Here is a 14347-nt window from a genome sequence, read left to right as displayed (position 1 = left end):
GGCATCATTGCTGAAAGGCTGATTCTGAAATACTGTGCATATTTTTTCCAGGGCATTATAAATTCTTTTGTGAAAAATAATGTATTTGTCCCACTTTTCCCATACACAGGATATTAAAAGGGAAGTTTGCTACAACCCTGTCACCTACTTAGTGGCTACTTTAAATGGGATCAGAACATGGGAGTTAGAAATTTTCCAAATTATTTGTTTTATGTGCCAACAAGGTGATTCTATGATTCCTCACAAGTATCTAACTCAGTCAAGTTCTTACCCCTCTCCCCAGCTTTACTGAGATATAATTGATATATGACATTGTGTAAGTTTCACGTATACAATGTTATAATGTCCATTCAAGTTCTTAAACTGCTCTGATGTTCTAACCCAAGAACTAAAGTGTTGTTGTTTCTGAACTATTAGAAATATAAACTTGAGAAAGAAGGAAGATCACTTTGACTTTGATTTGAAGAATAAGAGACAAAATTTCTTTATCAAGTCAATAGTCAGACCCATCAATACCTATACACATCCATTGGTGGTTTAGAAATGACCTTCACCCCAGGTAGGACCAGGCCACTTACCATTTGTGAGAAACCGGACAGAAATAATGTCAGGACTTTTCAAATAAAACTGAAAGTGCACGCCGGAACCGGTTTGGCTCAGTGGATAGAGCATCAGCCTGCAGATTGAAGGGTCCCGGGTTCGATTCCGGTCAGGGGCATGTACCTTAGTTGCGGGCACATCCCCAGTAGGGGGTGCGCAAGAGGCATCTGATCAATGATTCTCTCTCATCGATGTTTCTAACTCTCTATCCCTCTCTCTTCCTCTCTGTAAAAAATCAATAAAATAATATGTTTTAAAATAAATAAAATAAAACTGAAAGTGCACATAGGACAAGGCATAGGTGCATCTAGTTTGAGTGAATATATCTTCTAAAATTGCCCTTCTTAAGCCCTTATCATTGAGGAAGGAAAAGATTACTTGAAGGTTTATCTTGGTGGAAATTACAGGTCATCTTGGTTTTGCACATGAGTCAGTTGTGAATAAATCTGGCCAAGCCAAAGACAAAATGCTATAATTTACACTTGAAAAAGATCATAAATGACCATTTGATTTAAATATCCATTGCTTCCCTCATTAGATACCAACTGCATCAAAGATCATAAACAAAGAACAGCAGCAAGGAAAGACCGTTTAAGTTTCTTTCTGCTGTGTGTCCCTTATACTCACGATAGCTAATTTCTATCTGTGACTCCATCTTTATATTGACAAGAAAAGAGCCTTTGTCACACCTCTCATCTCACCTTGAACACTTCTGATCCTCATATAAAAATGGTTGCAGATATACTAGAAATGTCTGCCTCAACTAAGGAAGGAAAGGAATAAAAACTGGCCCAAGGCCCGTGGACTGCAGTTTCTACTTTGGTTCTTGGGTTTAAGGGCCCAAGAACAGGTGGCCACAGATTGTCCCCAGCTAATTCTAAAAACAAGACCTTACTTTGCAAAGGCCTTTCTCCCTGCATTCCAGCCACACATAGACCAGCAGAAGGTATGTAGCTAGGAAAGAGGTACCAAAAGAGAGTCAAGGTAGGAAAAAATAAAATGAAGTAAGTTTGATCAAAGGTAATTTTTCAGTAAATATGTACTTAAAATTGTTTCTATATATTATAAATAAGCCCATTTTAATGTAGTTTTATTCACTTAAGTTTTCATGACAAAAGTAGCTAAAATCATTCTTCTTGGAGATAAAGTAGCAATTATATTAATCAAACACAGATATACTGCCATGTTTAACACACAGGATTAGAGATTGCAAGAGCCACCTGTTTTCAGTCTGTATTTTCTGCCCTTAGCCCTGACAGCTGCAGCCGGAAGGGGCAAACTGGAGGTATGTCGTCTGCTCTTGGAACAAGGGGCAGCAGTGGCCCAGCCAAACCGTCGAGGGGCAGTGCCCCTATTCAGCACTGTTCGCCAGGGCCACTGGCAGGTAAGCAGGGAAGCTACTTCCAGGACCACAGGCAAGAGTGAATTCTAGGTGGGAAGTTCTGATGCATAGAGAGAGATAAAAAAAGAATCACAAAATTTGAGTTACCCAGCAATCATCACTTTTGAGGACTTGGGTATTTGTTATGAATATTCCACAGTTGAGAATATGTCAAAAAGTTAACATTCAGAATCATCTAGATTGTATAGAAAGACTGACTACTTTTGGCCTTGTCTTAGAATTGCCTTTTTCCAGAGAACATTTCACAGTATCCACAAGTTCTTGGAGAGATTCATATTTCAACAGATCCCTGCTAACCACTTATTTGCAGGTGTCTGAGATTTGCTAAAAGAAAATGTGGTGTATATAAATTTTAGTTATGCAGTCTTTCCAGATGTTTGGTTTCTGGATAAATGCTAATTTGTACACTTAGGATGGAAAAGAAAGCATATTGGTAACAACCTTTTCAAAGTACTTGAGAAGAAAAAAGGCCGTAGAAGCCAAACAGTGCTAAAGAGTTGAGACTCTCATAGTATTCAGTTCAGTCACAAATATTCACTGCAGGTAGCTGTGCAACTTCTAGAGGTCAGTAAAATGGCACCGACACAGGAGGTGACTTGTGTTGGAGCTTAGTTATGGGATTGCTTAGTCATTGATCATTATTATCTTTTTTTTTTTTTTTTTAATTATTTAATGGCTGAGTTGAGCATTCAGAGTTGAATTCTTCACATTTAGCTGTCCCTACTAGAATCATAGATCAGATCACATAGTATATGGACTGTGTGGAACTTGAGGGGGTGCTTGCAGTGGAAAGTTAGGTAGGGGTTCACACAGTGTCTGGGATAGCATGCCTGTGTCTGCTCAGCAGCTCTTCCTGTATAATTGGCTCCTGTTTCTCGAACTTGCAGATAGTTGATCTTTTGCTCACCCATGGAGCTGATGTCAACATGGCAGACAAGCAAGGTCGGACTCCCTTGATGATGGCTGCTTCTGAAGGCCATCTGGGAACTGTGGACTTTCTACTTGCACAAGGTTAGTCCTGGGCTGCCAGAGCTGGATGGTTAGTGCCCATAATTTCCAGGGATGGATTCCAAGAAATGTTAAGAAAGATATTATTAATCCTTGTGGCTTGAGGGATCTTCAGTATTCTAACTAAATTAACAGATTCAAACTCTTAAGTTAAAGAGTTTGAATAATCACCAAACTTTGCATTTTAATATATAGTCAATAAATGGTCATCTTCCAGTGATTGTATTTTGACTTTAACTTTATCAATTATTTTGCATCTTGTACAACTAATATTTTTCTTATATCCAAAGAAGGCAGCTGGAGTCTAAGACAATTGCTGATAATGGTACCCTATTTGAGGACTCAGGATATTATTACCCTCCTCTTGTAATAAATGCCTTTTGACATTTACCAATATTCACATATTCCTGGTGAATGGGAAATAAGTTAAAGAATACACACCACCATCAAAACATTTCAGATTGCTTTTGATTGCTGTGACCTCAGTTACCTGTGCAGAACAGTTATCTGCAGGGCCTCTGCAGTGGAAACGCTGGGGTCACTGCTGACTCTGCACTACTATTTGGTGGAACTTGAGCATTTATTTGCATGAAGCAGGAGGTAGTGTGATTGTGACTGGTCTTAATGATTCCATTCTAGTTAGCGTCTCCTGTTAGTAAACTGGACCAAAAACATCTATCCATAAGCACATACACTTCAAGGAAACCAGCTTCCTGAAGAATCACGCCCAGGTTGGAGCAGCTAAGGGTAAATGAGTTAGGACGAAGAGGTTTCTTCTAAGATTTTAAACTACAACTTGGTCAAACACTTACTGGATCTTTAGCTGTATCTTCCAAAGAAGATTTGTATCCACAACCTCAGGCTCAAAAGGTGAGGTCAGAATCAGAGAACTGCTCTTCCCGAGTGCAAAGAAGTTCTTGCTTCCTCAGTACAAGCTACCAAACAAGCCTGGTTTCATGATACCTCTTCTCAGTTCTGCTTAGAGGGAGTTGGCTGAGGAAGTGGGATGTGCCTAGATTCCCAGGATAAGATGTGGCAGGAGTAAATGTCTCAGGACAGCCCAAGGCTCCTGGAATGGCAGGCGCTCTTCAGCCACTGACCTTGAAGTAACTGCACATTCCAATAGAAGATCATCAGGCACAGATTCCAGCAAGTTCTTCTCCCTTCACCACTGCAGAGATTCTGATCTTTGTACTATTTAATTTTTCACACTTAAATCAGAAACTTTTACTAAATCAACAAATTCTATGAACAGTTACTTAGCCCATGTTATTTTTAGAACTCAATGCCAGGAACTGTGAGTAATTTTTTAAAATTAATATACTATAATCTGTGCCCTTTCAAAGGGTCCATAATCTTGTAAGGAAGTGATGAAACAGAGATAAATAACTACCTTAAAAAGCAGAGAATCCTGAGTGCTCTGGTAAAAGTATTTGAGTTAGAATAGGACAGACATTGAAATATGAATAGTAAAAATGTTCTGTGCTCAGGGAAGGGGGGAGTAATGTAATTGAAAGGTTAAAACGGAGGAACAGTGTTCCCTGTCCACTAAGCTGATCTCTAATTTAGTGAGTATAATGTGCCAGCTGTGTGAAAAGCATTATCTTAGGTTCCCTTTGAAACTAGCAAGGAGGTAATAGGCTCTTTGCCATCCAGAAGCTTACAGTTTAAGCTGAGAACCAAGTGTATATTGAATTTTAGGCTAATTACAAAACGTGTCAATTGAGTTTGATCTTTACAGATGAAAATTGACATTTTTGAAGGCAGATGCAGAATATAAAAGGGGCTTAGACAGTGGGCATGAAGTATCGAAGGCTGACTAGTTTAATTAAACTTTGAATTTCCTCTATGTCCTGGGTCTCTTTCCATGACTCCATTTCCCTCACATTCTGTCAAGGAGTTTATACTATTATATAAATGAAAACTTTCACTGAGTTCAGAAAACATTGAGAATTTAAAAGATTAACTACATGCCGAAACTGGTTTGGCTCAGTGGTAGAGCGTCGGTCTGCGGACTGAAAGGTCCCAGGTTCGATTCCAGTCAAGGGCATGTACATTGGTTGTAGGCACATCCCCGGTAAGGGGTGTGCTAGAGGCAGCTGGTCGATGTTTCTCTCTGATCGACGTTTCTAGCTCTCTATCTCTCTCTCCCTTCCTCTCTGTAAAAAATCAATAAAATATATTTAAATAAATAAATAAATAAATAAATAAAATATTAACTACAGAATAAGGTGACATATTAAGCAAATTCAAGAGGAAGTAACAGTGAACCACAAGAAACTTGAAGATGGGGATTGGAGATGGTTCCTAGGAAATAGGCTGAAGTGAGGCAACTTGTGACGTGGCATGGGGGAGAGGGGAAGAGATATTCTGCACGTGGAAGCAACATAACCAAAAGTGAGGGTTCAGGAACATTTATGGGAGATTCTAGAGGCAGTGAGTACATCCATTTTGCCAAAGTAGAGGATTCTCACAGGGAAGTAGGAAACTAAAGAACAGAGGTTATGCTTGGGATAGATTGTGGAGGACCTGGAATGCCCAGTAAAACAGCTGGACTTTCTTCTCTTCTACTAACAGTTTGTAGGATCGATTTTTTTAACAGTTTTTATTGAAAGGTAACTCACAGGCCAGAAACAAAAGCTGTGCTTCGGCAGAATGTACACTGTAAGTTCAACACTCCCTTCTATTAATTTTCATGTTTCCTCAGCCCTGCCTTATACTTGCTCTCATAGGTGCCTCCATTGCTCTGATGGATAAAGAAGGGTTGACAGCCCTCAGCTGGGCTTGTTTGAAGGGTCATCTCTCTGTAGTACGTTCACTGGTAGATAATGGAGCTGCCACGGACCATGCTGACAAGAATGGCCGAACCCCATTGGATCTGGCAGCTTTCTATGGTGATGCTGAGGTGGTGAGTGTCTTTAAACAAACTTCACAATGGTAGGGATAGGGGAGTGTTCCCTGTGCAGTAACTTGATCTCTAATTTAGTGATTATGGCGTACCAAATGTGTGAAAAGAATTATCTTAAGTTCTCTTTGAAACTACCAAGGAAATAATAGGCTCTTTGCCATTCAAAGCTTATAATTTTAAGCTAGAACCAAGTATATCTTGAATTCTCCATCCATAATGCTATCTAGCGTTGAGGATTGCATGTGGTGATTTCTTTTTTCTTTTTTATTAAATTATTATCTGTGTACATATTTTAACATTGCGCCCCCCCCCCCCCCGTCCCATATATACCCTCCCTCCCCAGAGTTTTGTGTCCATTGGTTGTAAAGTTCTTGGAGCTATACTTTAGAGGACAGAAAAATTCAAAACACCATTAAAGACCAAGCATAAAGGTATGGCCTAAAATACCGTGGCTACTCAGTCTGGTTCAGACCAGCAGTTGAATAAAGGGCAGGCAGCAGCCAGAACCCTAGGTGGAGCTGAATCATTGCATTTATGTTAACTCCTCTATTTGGTCCATGTGCTAGGTCCAGTTTCTGGTGGATCACGGGGCCATGATCGAGCATGTGGATTACAGCGGAATGCGCCCGTTGGATAGGGCAGTGGGGTGCCGGAACACTTCAGTCGTTGTCACTCTTCTGAAGAAAGGAGCCAAGATAGGTAGGAGAAAGGAAGAAGGTGCCGGCCATCTGTGCCCAGAGGCCAGACTGGTCCAGTGGTCTGGCTGCCTTGGGTGTTTGGTGTGAGAGTGTATATAGTTTCCCCTCTGCCCTGGCCCAAATATTGTCCAAGTAAACAGGAAGGCTCTTGGCCCAGAGAAAGCCATCTGAGCCATGGTCTACACTACCCTGAGTAAAATCACATGGTTCTCTGCCATGCCCCTTGTAGCCTTACCCAGGAGGCTGCTCTGAACCTTCAGCACATCTTAGTGCTAGTGCCTCTATATCCGCCCCACCCTGTGAGCATCCCGGATCCCTGCACGGCCGTGAGCCTTTGCTTCCCTTGCTCTGTATGTGCTTCAGATCCTTAAGTCCCTGCTGCTGCTGCCCCATTCGCTCCCCACCCACAGACCTGTAGACAAGGGTTGGCTTATATGCTGGCTTTTTTGCTGCCTGCCTCTCACTGCTGCTTTTTCCTTCTTTTTCACCTTCATCCATTTTTTTTTCCTCTCCTACAACTTTTTGTTTTCTCCTTTCTTTGAAGGTTGTCAGACGTTACCGAGTCGCCCACGAGGTATATTTCACCGCTGTCAGCATCAGGCGTGGTCTGATGGCTTGGTCAGCTTTGCCTTCTCCTCTTTGATTTAGCCTGCATGAGTTCCCCACACCTCTAATCTTTTAATTTACTTCACCTTAAAAGAAGATTTTTTTAAATAACTGTTGTAGAGAATAACTTGAACTTTTCATAACTAACCCTGAAAAGCTTAGTTGGTAAATAATTCAGGCATCTGTAAACTAATCAGTTTAACCTTTTCTTTCTCTTTGGGGGTAAAATAGTCCTCAATAATGTTGGCTTGTCTCATGTCTCTCTGACATTGGGACTGTGCTCCTGGTACACAATAAATCCAGGAGTCCTACTCAATACTTAAAAATTAAAGGAGCCTTTAGACTCTTGAATGGTTTCCCTCTGCAAAGTGCATATTTAAATATTAATAAAATAAATAGTTGGGGCCTTTGAGTCCCAGATTATAAAGTAAATTTCTCTTTTTGGATGTTTAAAATCTTATAGTGATATTTAATGTAAACCCTTTCTCCCATTTTTTTTTTATTTAAAATAACTCCAAACTAAGCTATTGCCTGCCCAAATACAGTATGCAGACTTTGCTGCCCTCTTGTGGTACAAACTCAGTTCAGATATTCTTATTTTAAGGTGAATACAGTCCAGTGCAGCTTCTAGGCAGTGGGAGTCATTAAGATACTCCCAGGTCCAAAAGATGAGGAAATTCTTGTGGAGCAAGTTGTTCTCTCAGCAGAAATTCCCCCAGGATGTTTTTTTCACCTAGCTTCCTACCACCCTTACATTGTATGAGTTTTTTACCCATCATGCATCCTGTACACTACAGGTCCAGCCACATGGGCGATGGCCACCTCCAAACCAGACATCATGATCATCCTGTTGAGCAAGCTGATGGAAGAGGGGGACATGTTTTATAAGGTGAGGGGAAGAAGGAACGAAGTTTCCTCAAAACAGCCACTGACTTTTCTACGTATGGAACCTACCGAAGTCTTGACAGTTCTCCTCTTTGGTCCTAGAGACAAAGGGAGAATGCCATCCCTCCGTGCCCCGCTCATAAATTGAAAATCCAGGCTTTTCACCTTCTCAATAAGAGAGCAAGAATAGCCTACACATTCCTGTAGCTGATCAACCTAAAGACCTAGTTTAACCTGGGCAGTTACATAGATTCTACATGGAATCTGTTAAGTGGGACCTGAAAATTCATGAGACAAGTCAAAGTAGAATAATGTAGTGCAGATATTTTCAGTCCATGGAAAAGAGTGTTGATCTTGTCTTTCATATTTAATATATACATAGATTTAAGAGTCTATAATAATAATTTATCAATATCTCTGAGAAAGGTAAGACAACCAAGACAGCAATTAGAAGATTTGCTTGAAGTCACTCATTGAATGACAAGAACAATAAAAAGAATGGAGTCTTTTTGTGCTCACAACTCAAGCTGAGGGCTCCATGTCCTCCTAGCACAAAAACTCACGGCCTATAGGAAGTTCCTTAAGAACATTCCATGTCAGAATTACTGTGTTATGTTAAGATTAGCTGAATCGTCCTCTCCTGAAGGTGAACAAACACAAATTCAGCCAGCTTTGGGCATTGGGCCTCACTGAGACGTCTCTAGGCCCTGGAGATGACTATATGTACACTCCCACCCCAGAGTAAGGAATACACAGAGTTCCTGGGGACAGAATTGTATTTCCTATTTCCTGGGGAACTTTGAGTGAGATTCATGATAATCTAAGACTCTTAGCCTTCTAGGAAACTTAAGTTCTGACCCAACCATGATTTCACATAACTTCAAGGAAGGGCCTCTTTTGCTGCCATATTTATGGACCTGAGAATGGCATTCCCTCAAGAATCTAAGCCCTGGTTGTAGCATAACTTCTGATAGTCTAAGACAGGGAGTCCTACCTTCTAATGAGAATGGACAGAGCTACTACTGATCCCACCCAGAAACCCACTTTGGAAGACTCCAAGCCTCTTCTCAATGAGAGGTGCTACAGAAAAAAATAAGAAATAGAGATTCCTGGTAAAGTTGCAGCTAAACAGAAAGATTAGAGTGGATAAAGATGAACTAGAGGAACGGGGGTGCCTCCTGCATCATTCTGGACTCAGCGTGTAGATTTTCAAATACAAATTGTAAGAAAATGTCAAGGCTTCTGTGACCAGGTCCCTAAGTTCATCATAGATTTGCTTTATCTTGGGAAATCCCTCCTACATAGTCAGATAGAATCACAAACTCTAAACTTCACTTTTCTACTATCACCTTACCCAGGCCTTTTCAAAAAAAGGGGGGGAAAACTGATTGATATTATTTTATGCCATGAGAGTAGGAAACCAGCAACTAGATTGTTTTAGCTCCTGCATCCTTTGTGAGGAAGAGAATGACCTCTTCTAGAGGACTGGCAAGGTGGAACATCAAACAAGGAAAGAGTTTTCAAGATAAGCAGAATTCAGAAAGTAGTTATTTTGGTGTGCTTGAGACTAGGAAATATGTGTTGCCAGGAGATCAGGTCAAGAGAAAGCTCCTCTGAAAGAGTGAGGTCAGAATCCAGTTGAGAAGCTGGTCCCAGGCCTTTTATCACACGGTTTTGTTTCTCTGACTTGTATCATGGGTAACCCCTTCAGCCAAGCCTTTCCAGACTAAAGGCAAAGCTGGCCCCTTCTGCTCCCATGTTCAGAGCCAAACCTACTCTCTGAAGTGGCATTTGGGAGGGCTAACTCTTCGTAATGACTGGAGAGAATAAGGAATGGGACCAAACTTAGTTGCTCAGCAGACCAACTTTGTGTTTTGCCATCTTGTCCTCCCATTAGAAAGGTAAAGTAAAGGAGGCTGCCCAGCGCTACCAGTACGCTCTGAAGAAATTCCCTAGAGAAGGGTTTGGTGAGGACTTGAAAACCTTCCGGGAACTGAAGGTGTCTCTTCTCCTCAACCTCTCTCGGTGTCGCAGGAAAATGAACGTAAGTCATTCTCATCCCAGCTCCTTCTACAGTCCTGGAAGTTGACAGTCCAAGTCACTCACTAGCCTTTACCAGGCCCCTGATTCTTTTCTGGCCCATTTGGAACTTGGTTGTCCTTCACAGAGCACTGACATTTGCAATTTCAAAGAAATCAACTCTTAAGTACAATCCATATCAAACTATAAAAAAGTTAATGCTGTGGGCACTTTATAGGTTTCTGGGTTTTCATAATTCCCACTGAAAGTGATTTAAAAAACTGTCATCATCCTCCCCACCTCAAAGTCGATTTTCTGGTCGTTGGGAAAATGTGAGAGCAATTGTCACTAAAATTTCAGCTGCAATTAGTTATGAATTTTAATCATTACCTCCCTTTGTAGAAGGCTCCCGAGTCACATATGGATGGGCTGGAAAGAGGACTCAGGACCATGAACTACAAGATTTAATTTCTAAGGCTAATCTTGAGCTTTTCACTTCTACTCATCTTTTTATTCTAGCATGCCATGTCCCTTCTTTTTGCAGATAGAATCTTAGCACTCTTCCTGGTCCCTAATTATCTCCCAAATAATCCTTGGTCCTTCTTGCCTGCCTTGTAAATAGTCCTGATGCCCTCAGCAACCTTGTCATGCAGACACTCCAGGGCCAAGAACCCTCTCTCAGATCCTGGGAATAGCTAAGATCATGTCAGGAATCTCTGTCATCCACCAGCCTGAGGTTTCATAGTTCATCAAGAGATATAAATAATCTAAGCCAAACAGGAGTGTTGATCAATAAAGAACTCAGCTCTACAATAGTGAGATTTCAGCTCAGTGGTAATGGCTCTGCTATCAATATCAGAGAGATTATTTGCCTATATGATCTTTATATCATCCATCTAAAACCTGACAATGAAAAGATCCCTGATACGGTCTTGGTGTCTCAGAGGACATAGTTAGGACCCTAAGAGGCAGAGCTGCCCTGGGTGCTGAGGAGAGTGGGGCCACTAGGAGGAGGTGGGTGTCGTAGGGGGAGGCAGTGAGGCTCTTAGATAAAACAGAAGAATCTTCACCTCCTGGGACACCAGCTAGTGAGAGTGAGACAGAGTACAGGAGCTGCTGCCACTCTGCTGGCTTCTCTTTGCCTAACAAATAGTATACTTCGAAAAAATAATCTTCCCAGACATAACAATAGTCTTAAAAGAAAAAAGTAAAGGGTAAGGTTGGAAACAGTAGATATAGAAGACAACCTTGCTAAGATGGAATGCTTTCTCTCTAGCTCCACATTTGTTCAGAAATAATCACCTCCCATGAGCAGTACTCTGCTTAGCACCTGAAGTCTGTCTTTGGTAGAAAATTGCCCATTCTTTTTTCTTTTCTTTTTTTTTAACCTGTGCCCCAGGGCCTTTGTTCTTCCTAAGGCCTCGTTTTCTGCGTTAGGAATCACAGTGAACCCAGAGGCTACTGTGCTGTGCTTTGACATTAAAAGAGGAAGAAAAAACTTCTCTTTTGTGTGAGGGTTAAAAACTATGGCTTTGTGCCTCCGGGTAGCCTCCATGATCAAGAGATGAAGCGATAGCACAGACCCTAGTCATAGACAGGGTCCTCTTTTGGTTTTTTTACTTTAAATGTTCCTAAATAAGGAACCAGTTAAGAGAAGAAACAGACCAAAGAAGTTCTCTGAAATAAAAAGAAAACTACCATTTACTGAGCATCTACTTTGTGCCAAGAACTGTTTACAGAGCATTCATATACTGTATTGCTCTTAATCCTACCTGTGAAGTAGGTATGCATAAGAAAACATACAACACACTCTGCCGAAGCCGGTTTGGCTCAGTGGTAGAGCGTCGGTCTGCGGACTGAAGGGTCCCAGGTTCGATTCCGGTCAAGGGCATGTACCTTGGTTGCGGGCACATCCCCGGTAGGGGGTATACAAGAGGCAGCTGGTCGATGTTTCTCTCTCATCGACGTTTCTAGCTCTCTATCTCTTTCCCTTTCTCTCTGTTAAAAATCAATAAAATATATTTAAAAAGAAAACATACAACACACTCTGAAAGATCACAAAGCAGACCAGAGAATTGCACACATCGACTGTCCTTACTCTGTCTAGCCAGCACAGACCTCATCCTCTTGGGTTTCACTCATCCCTTTGAAAACCAAGGAATAGTGGGTGTGGCAGGGAGGTGGGAAGTAGAGTGAATTTCCATGTGAGGTGTAGATGTGTGTGTCATGGGAAGTGATTATTTCTGTGTGTTGGCCTCATTCATGCGTGTGTAATAAGTTTAGGTTTCCAACTTGAGGCACTTCATTGGGTTGACATTGGGCTTCTGGCCTAGAAAGAACTTTGTGAGAAAGGCAGAAAAAAGGAAAATTAAAAGTATTTTTATACTTATGGGCAGATAAATTCTTATGAGTGGTTGCAGAGCCACACAGGGCAAAGGGAGAAGGAACGTTCAAGCTGTGGCCACATGGCTAAAGCCATACCAGGCATGTCAGGTCCCAGGTATTCCATCCATAAGTGTCAAAGAAATGTACATATGATCTGTGTTATTCCCAAGTTGTCTATTTTTCATATCTCTTCAATGACTTATTTGCACACCTATTGTAATGACAGGATTTTGGAATGGCGGAGGAATTTGCTACTAAGGCCCTGGAGCTGAAACCGAAATCTTATGAAGCTTACTATGCAAGAGCAAGGGCAAAACGCAGCAGCAGGTGAGGAGAGAGAGAGAGAGGGTAAAAAGCAAGAGGTCTCTTCCTTGAAAATCTGGCCAAGGCAATGTAGGCCATCCTGGGGCATATGTACCCAATGTGTCTATCCCTGAGGACTTATAGGGCGCGCTTTGGGAATGGCTCCCATGGCAAAACTCAGCTTAAGGTTGGCACGTCTTGGGGCTGTGGAAAGCTAGAGTCTTTTGCTTTGGGTGAAAAACGTCTTTTCCGTGTTGGAGAGTGGCACCTTCTTCCAAGAAGCCTCTGCCATCTCTCAATCGTGTTAACCCCCAAGCAGGAGCATAACGAGACACTGGTGACTTAGGAAGAGGTCACTTAACAACATCCCCTCGACCCTTTCAGAGGGAAAAGTGGGATAGGTCACTTACATCACAGGCTCCTTTTTTTTTTTCCTGTAGGCATTTGGGGAGTGCCTGGATTGTTTAGTCTCCCTTGTGGGTCTCCCCTCAAGTCTGGTGGCATCAAACCTCTTTCTTACCTAAAGCCCTACCACAAACTCGTGGAGAAGGAGGCCCTGCTGCCAGGACTGAGGGGACCCACAATGGACTCCATCCCTCATGCCCATCTGCTGTGGTTTGGCCAGTGGGCAGGAAGGGTGCCGGAAAGACCTAGAACCTGCCATCAGTCATCTTAGGATAACTTGTCCCTGTCCTTGATGCCTCCTGCCAGCATCCCACCTTCTCCCAAACTGCGTGGGGAAGAACTGCTTCAGGCTCACTGATATAACCAGGGCCGGGATATGGTCCTGGAAATCAAACCCAGGGTAAGTCCAGTGACGACAGTGGCAGTAATACTAATCTTAACTAGCTGGGGTAGCAAAACTCTTTAGAAGCTTGACTGTCAAGTTCTCTTTCCCACCAAATAATTCCTTCCCCACAAATTCAATTGCTTCTTTTCTGGGCAATATTAATAGGGGATGGGAATATCTTTGATAGTTCACATCCTAATTTTAAATTAGAATCTGAGCTGTTTAGTCAGCAAAACTAATATCTTCCCAGCTTTGATGTAGGAGAATGGAGGAGCAATAGGTCTATGGGATGAGGGGCAGGAAGGGCAGAAGACAGGGTTCTTGCCTAGGATGGAACAGGCCTGAAACTTGGAGCCAAAATATCAAAAATATAATAAAAAAAATTCTGCTGTATCAGCAAGATTTTTAAATATTGTAGTTATTATTTTGTTCCTAAGCTAATTGACAGTGACCCTGTAAATGACAACCCCACCCAACCCTCATACTGCCTGGTGTGCATTTGGGCACTAAGAGAATCTTCCTGAAGGGCCTGGCTGGACTGAAAAAATGAGGACATTTCTTCACTGATCCCAGAGAGGCCAGAAGGAAGATGGAGGCAGAACGGGTTAGAGAATCATTCTAGACTCCTCTAGAATGACAGCCTACCTGTTTCCTTCCTTACAAATCAAATAAAACCAAAAACCCCCGACTCTGACAGATGCTCCCACAGTTCTCTGAAATAGTGACCATGTTCTCAGCTCTGG

General features: G+C 41.9%; 1 protein-coding gene across 7 annotated transcripts in view; it reads left to right on the top strand.

Annotated features, from left to right (window-relative positions):
- TANC2 (tetratricopeptide repeat, ankyrin repeat and coiled-coil containing 2) overlaps window positions 1-14347 on the top strand; it is a 248763-nt gene that overhangs the window by 226733 nt on the left and 7683 nt on the right. For 4 of the 7 annotated variants that reach the window (XM_084861644.1, XM_084861642.1, XM_084861641.1 and 1 more), the window contains 8 exons: window positions 1851-1984; window positions 2890-3013; window positions 5743-5918; window positions 6485-6617; window positions 7161-7190; window positions 8020-8111; window positions 10005-10151; window positions 12738-12838. In XM_084861644.1, the coding sequence (XP_084717770.1) occupies window positions 1851-1984; window positions 2890-3013; window positions 5743-5918; window positions 6485-6617; window positions 7161-7190; window positions 8020-8111; window positions 10005-10151; window positions 12738-12838 (937 nt within the window). The remainder of the gene's footprint in view (window positions 1-1850; window positions 1985-2889; window positions 3014-5742; window positions 5919-6484; window positions 6618-7160; window positions 7191-8019; window positions 8112-10004; window positions 10152-12737; window positions 12839-14347) is intronic. The other 3 variants (XM_084861640.1, XM_084861645.1, XM_084861643.1) reach the window with 1 other exon arrangement.

The sequence above is a fragment of the Pipistrellus hanaki genome, assembly GCF_964339955.1.
Source record: "Pipistrellus hanaki genome assembly, chromosome: 16".
NCBI lineage: Eukaryota > Metazoa > Chordata > Mammalia > Chiroptera > Vespertilionidae > Pipistrellus > Pipistrellus hanaki.
Note: the sequence above shows the minus strand (reverse complement) of the source record. Positions and strands in the feature narration are given on the sequence as shown.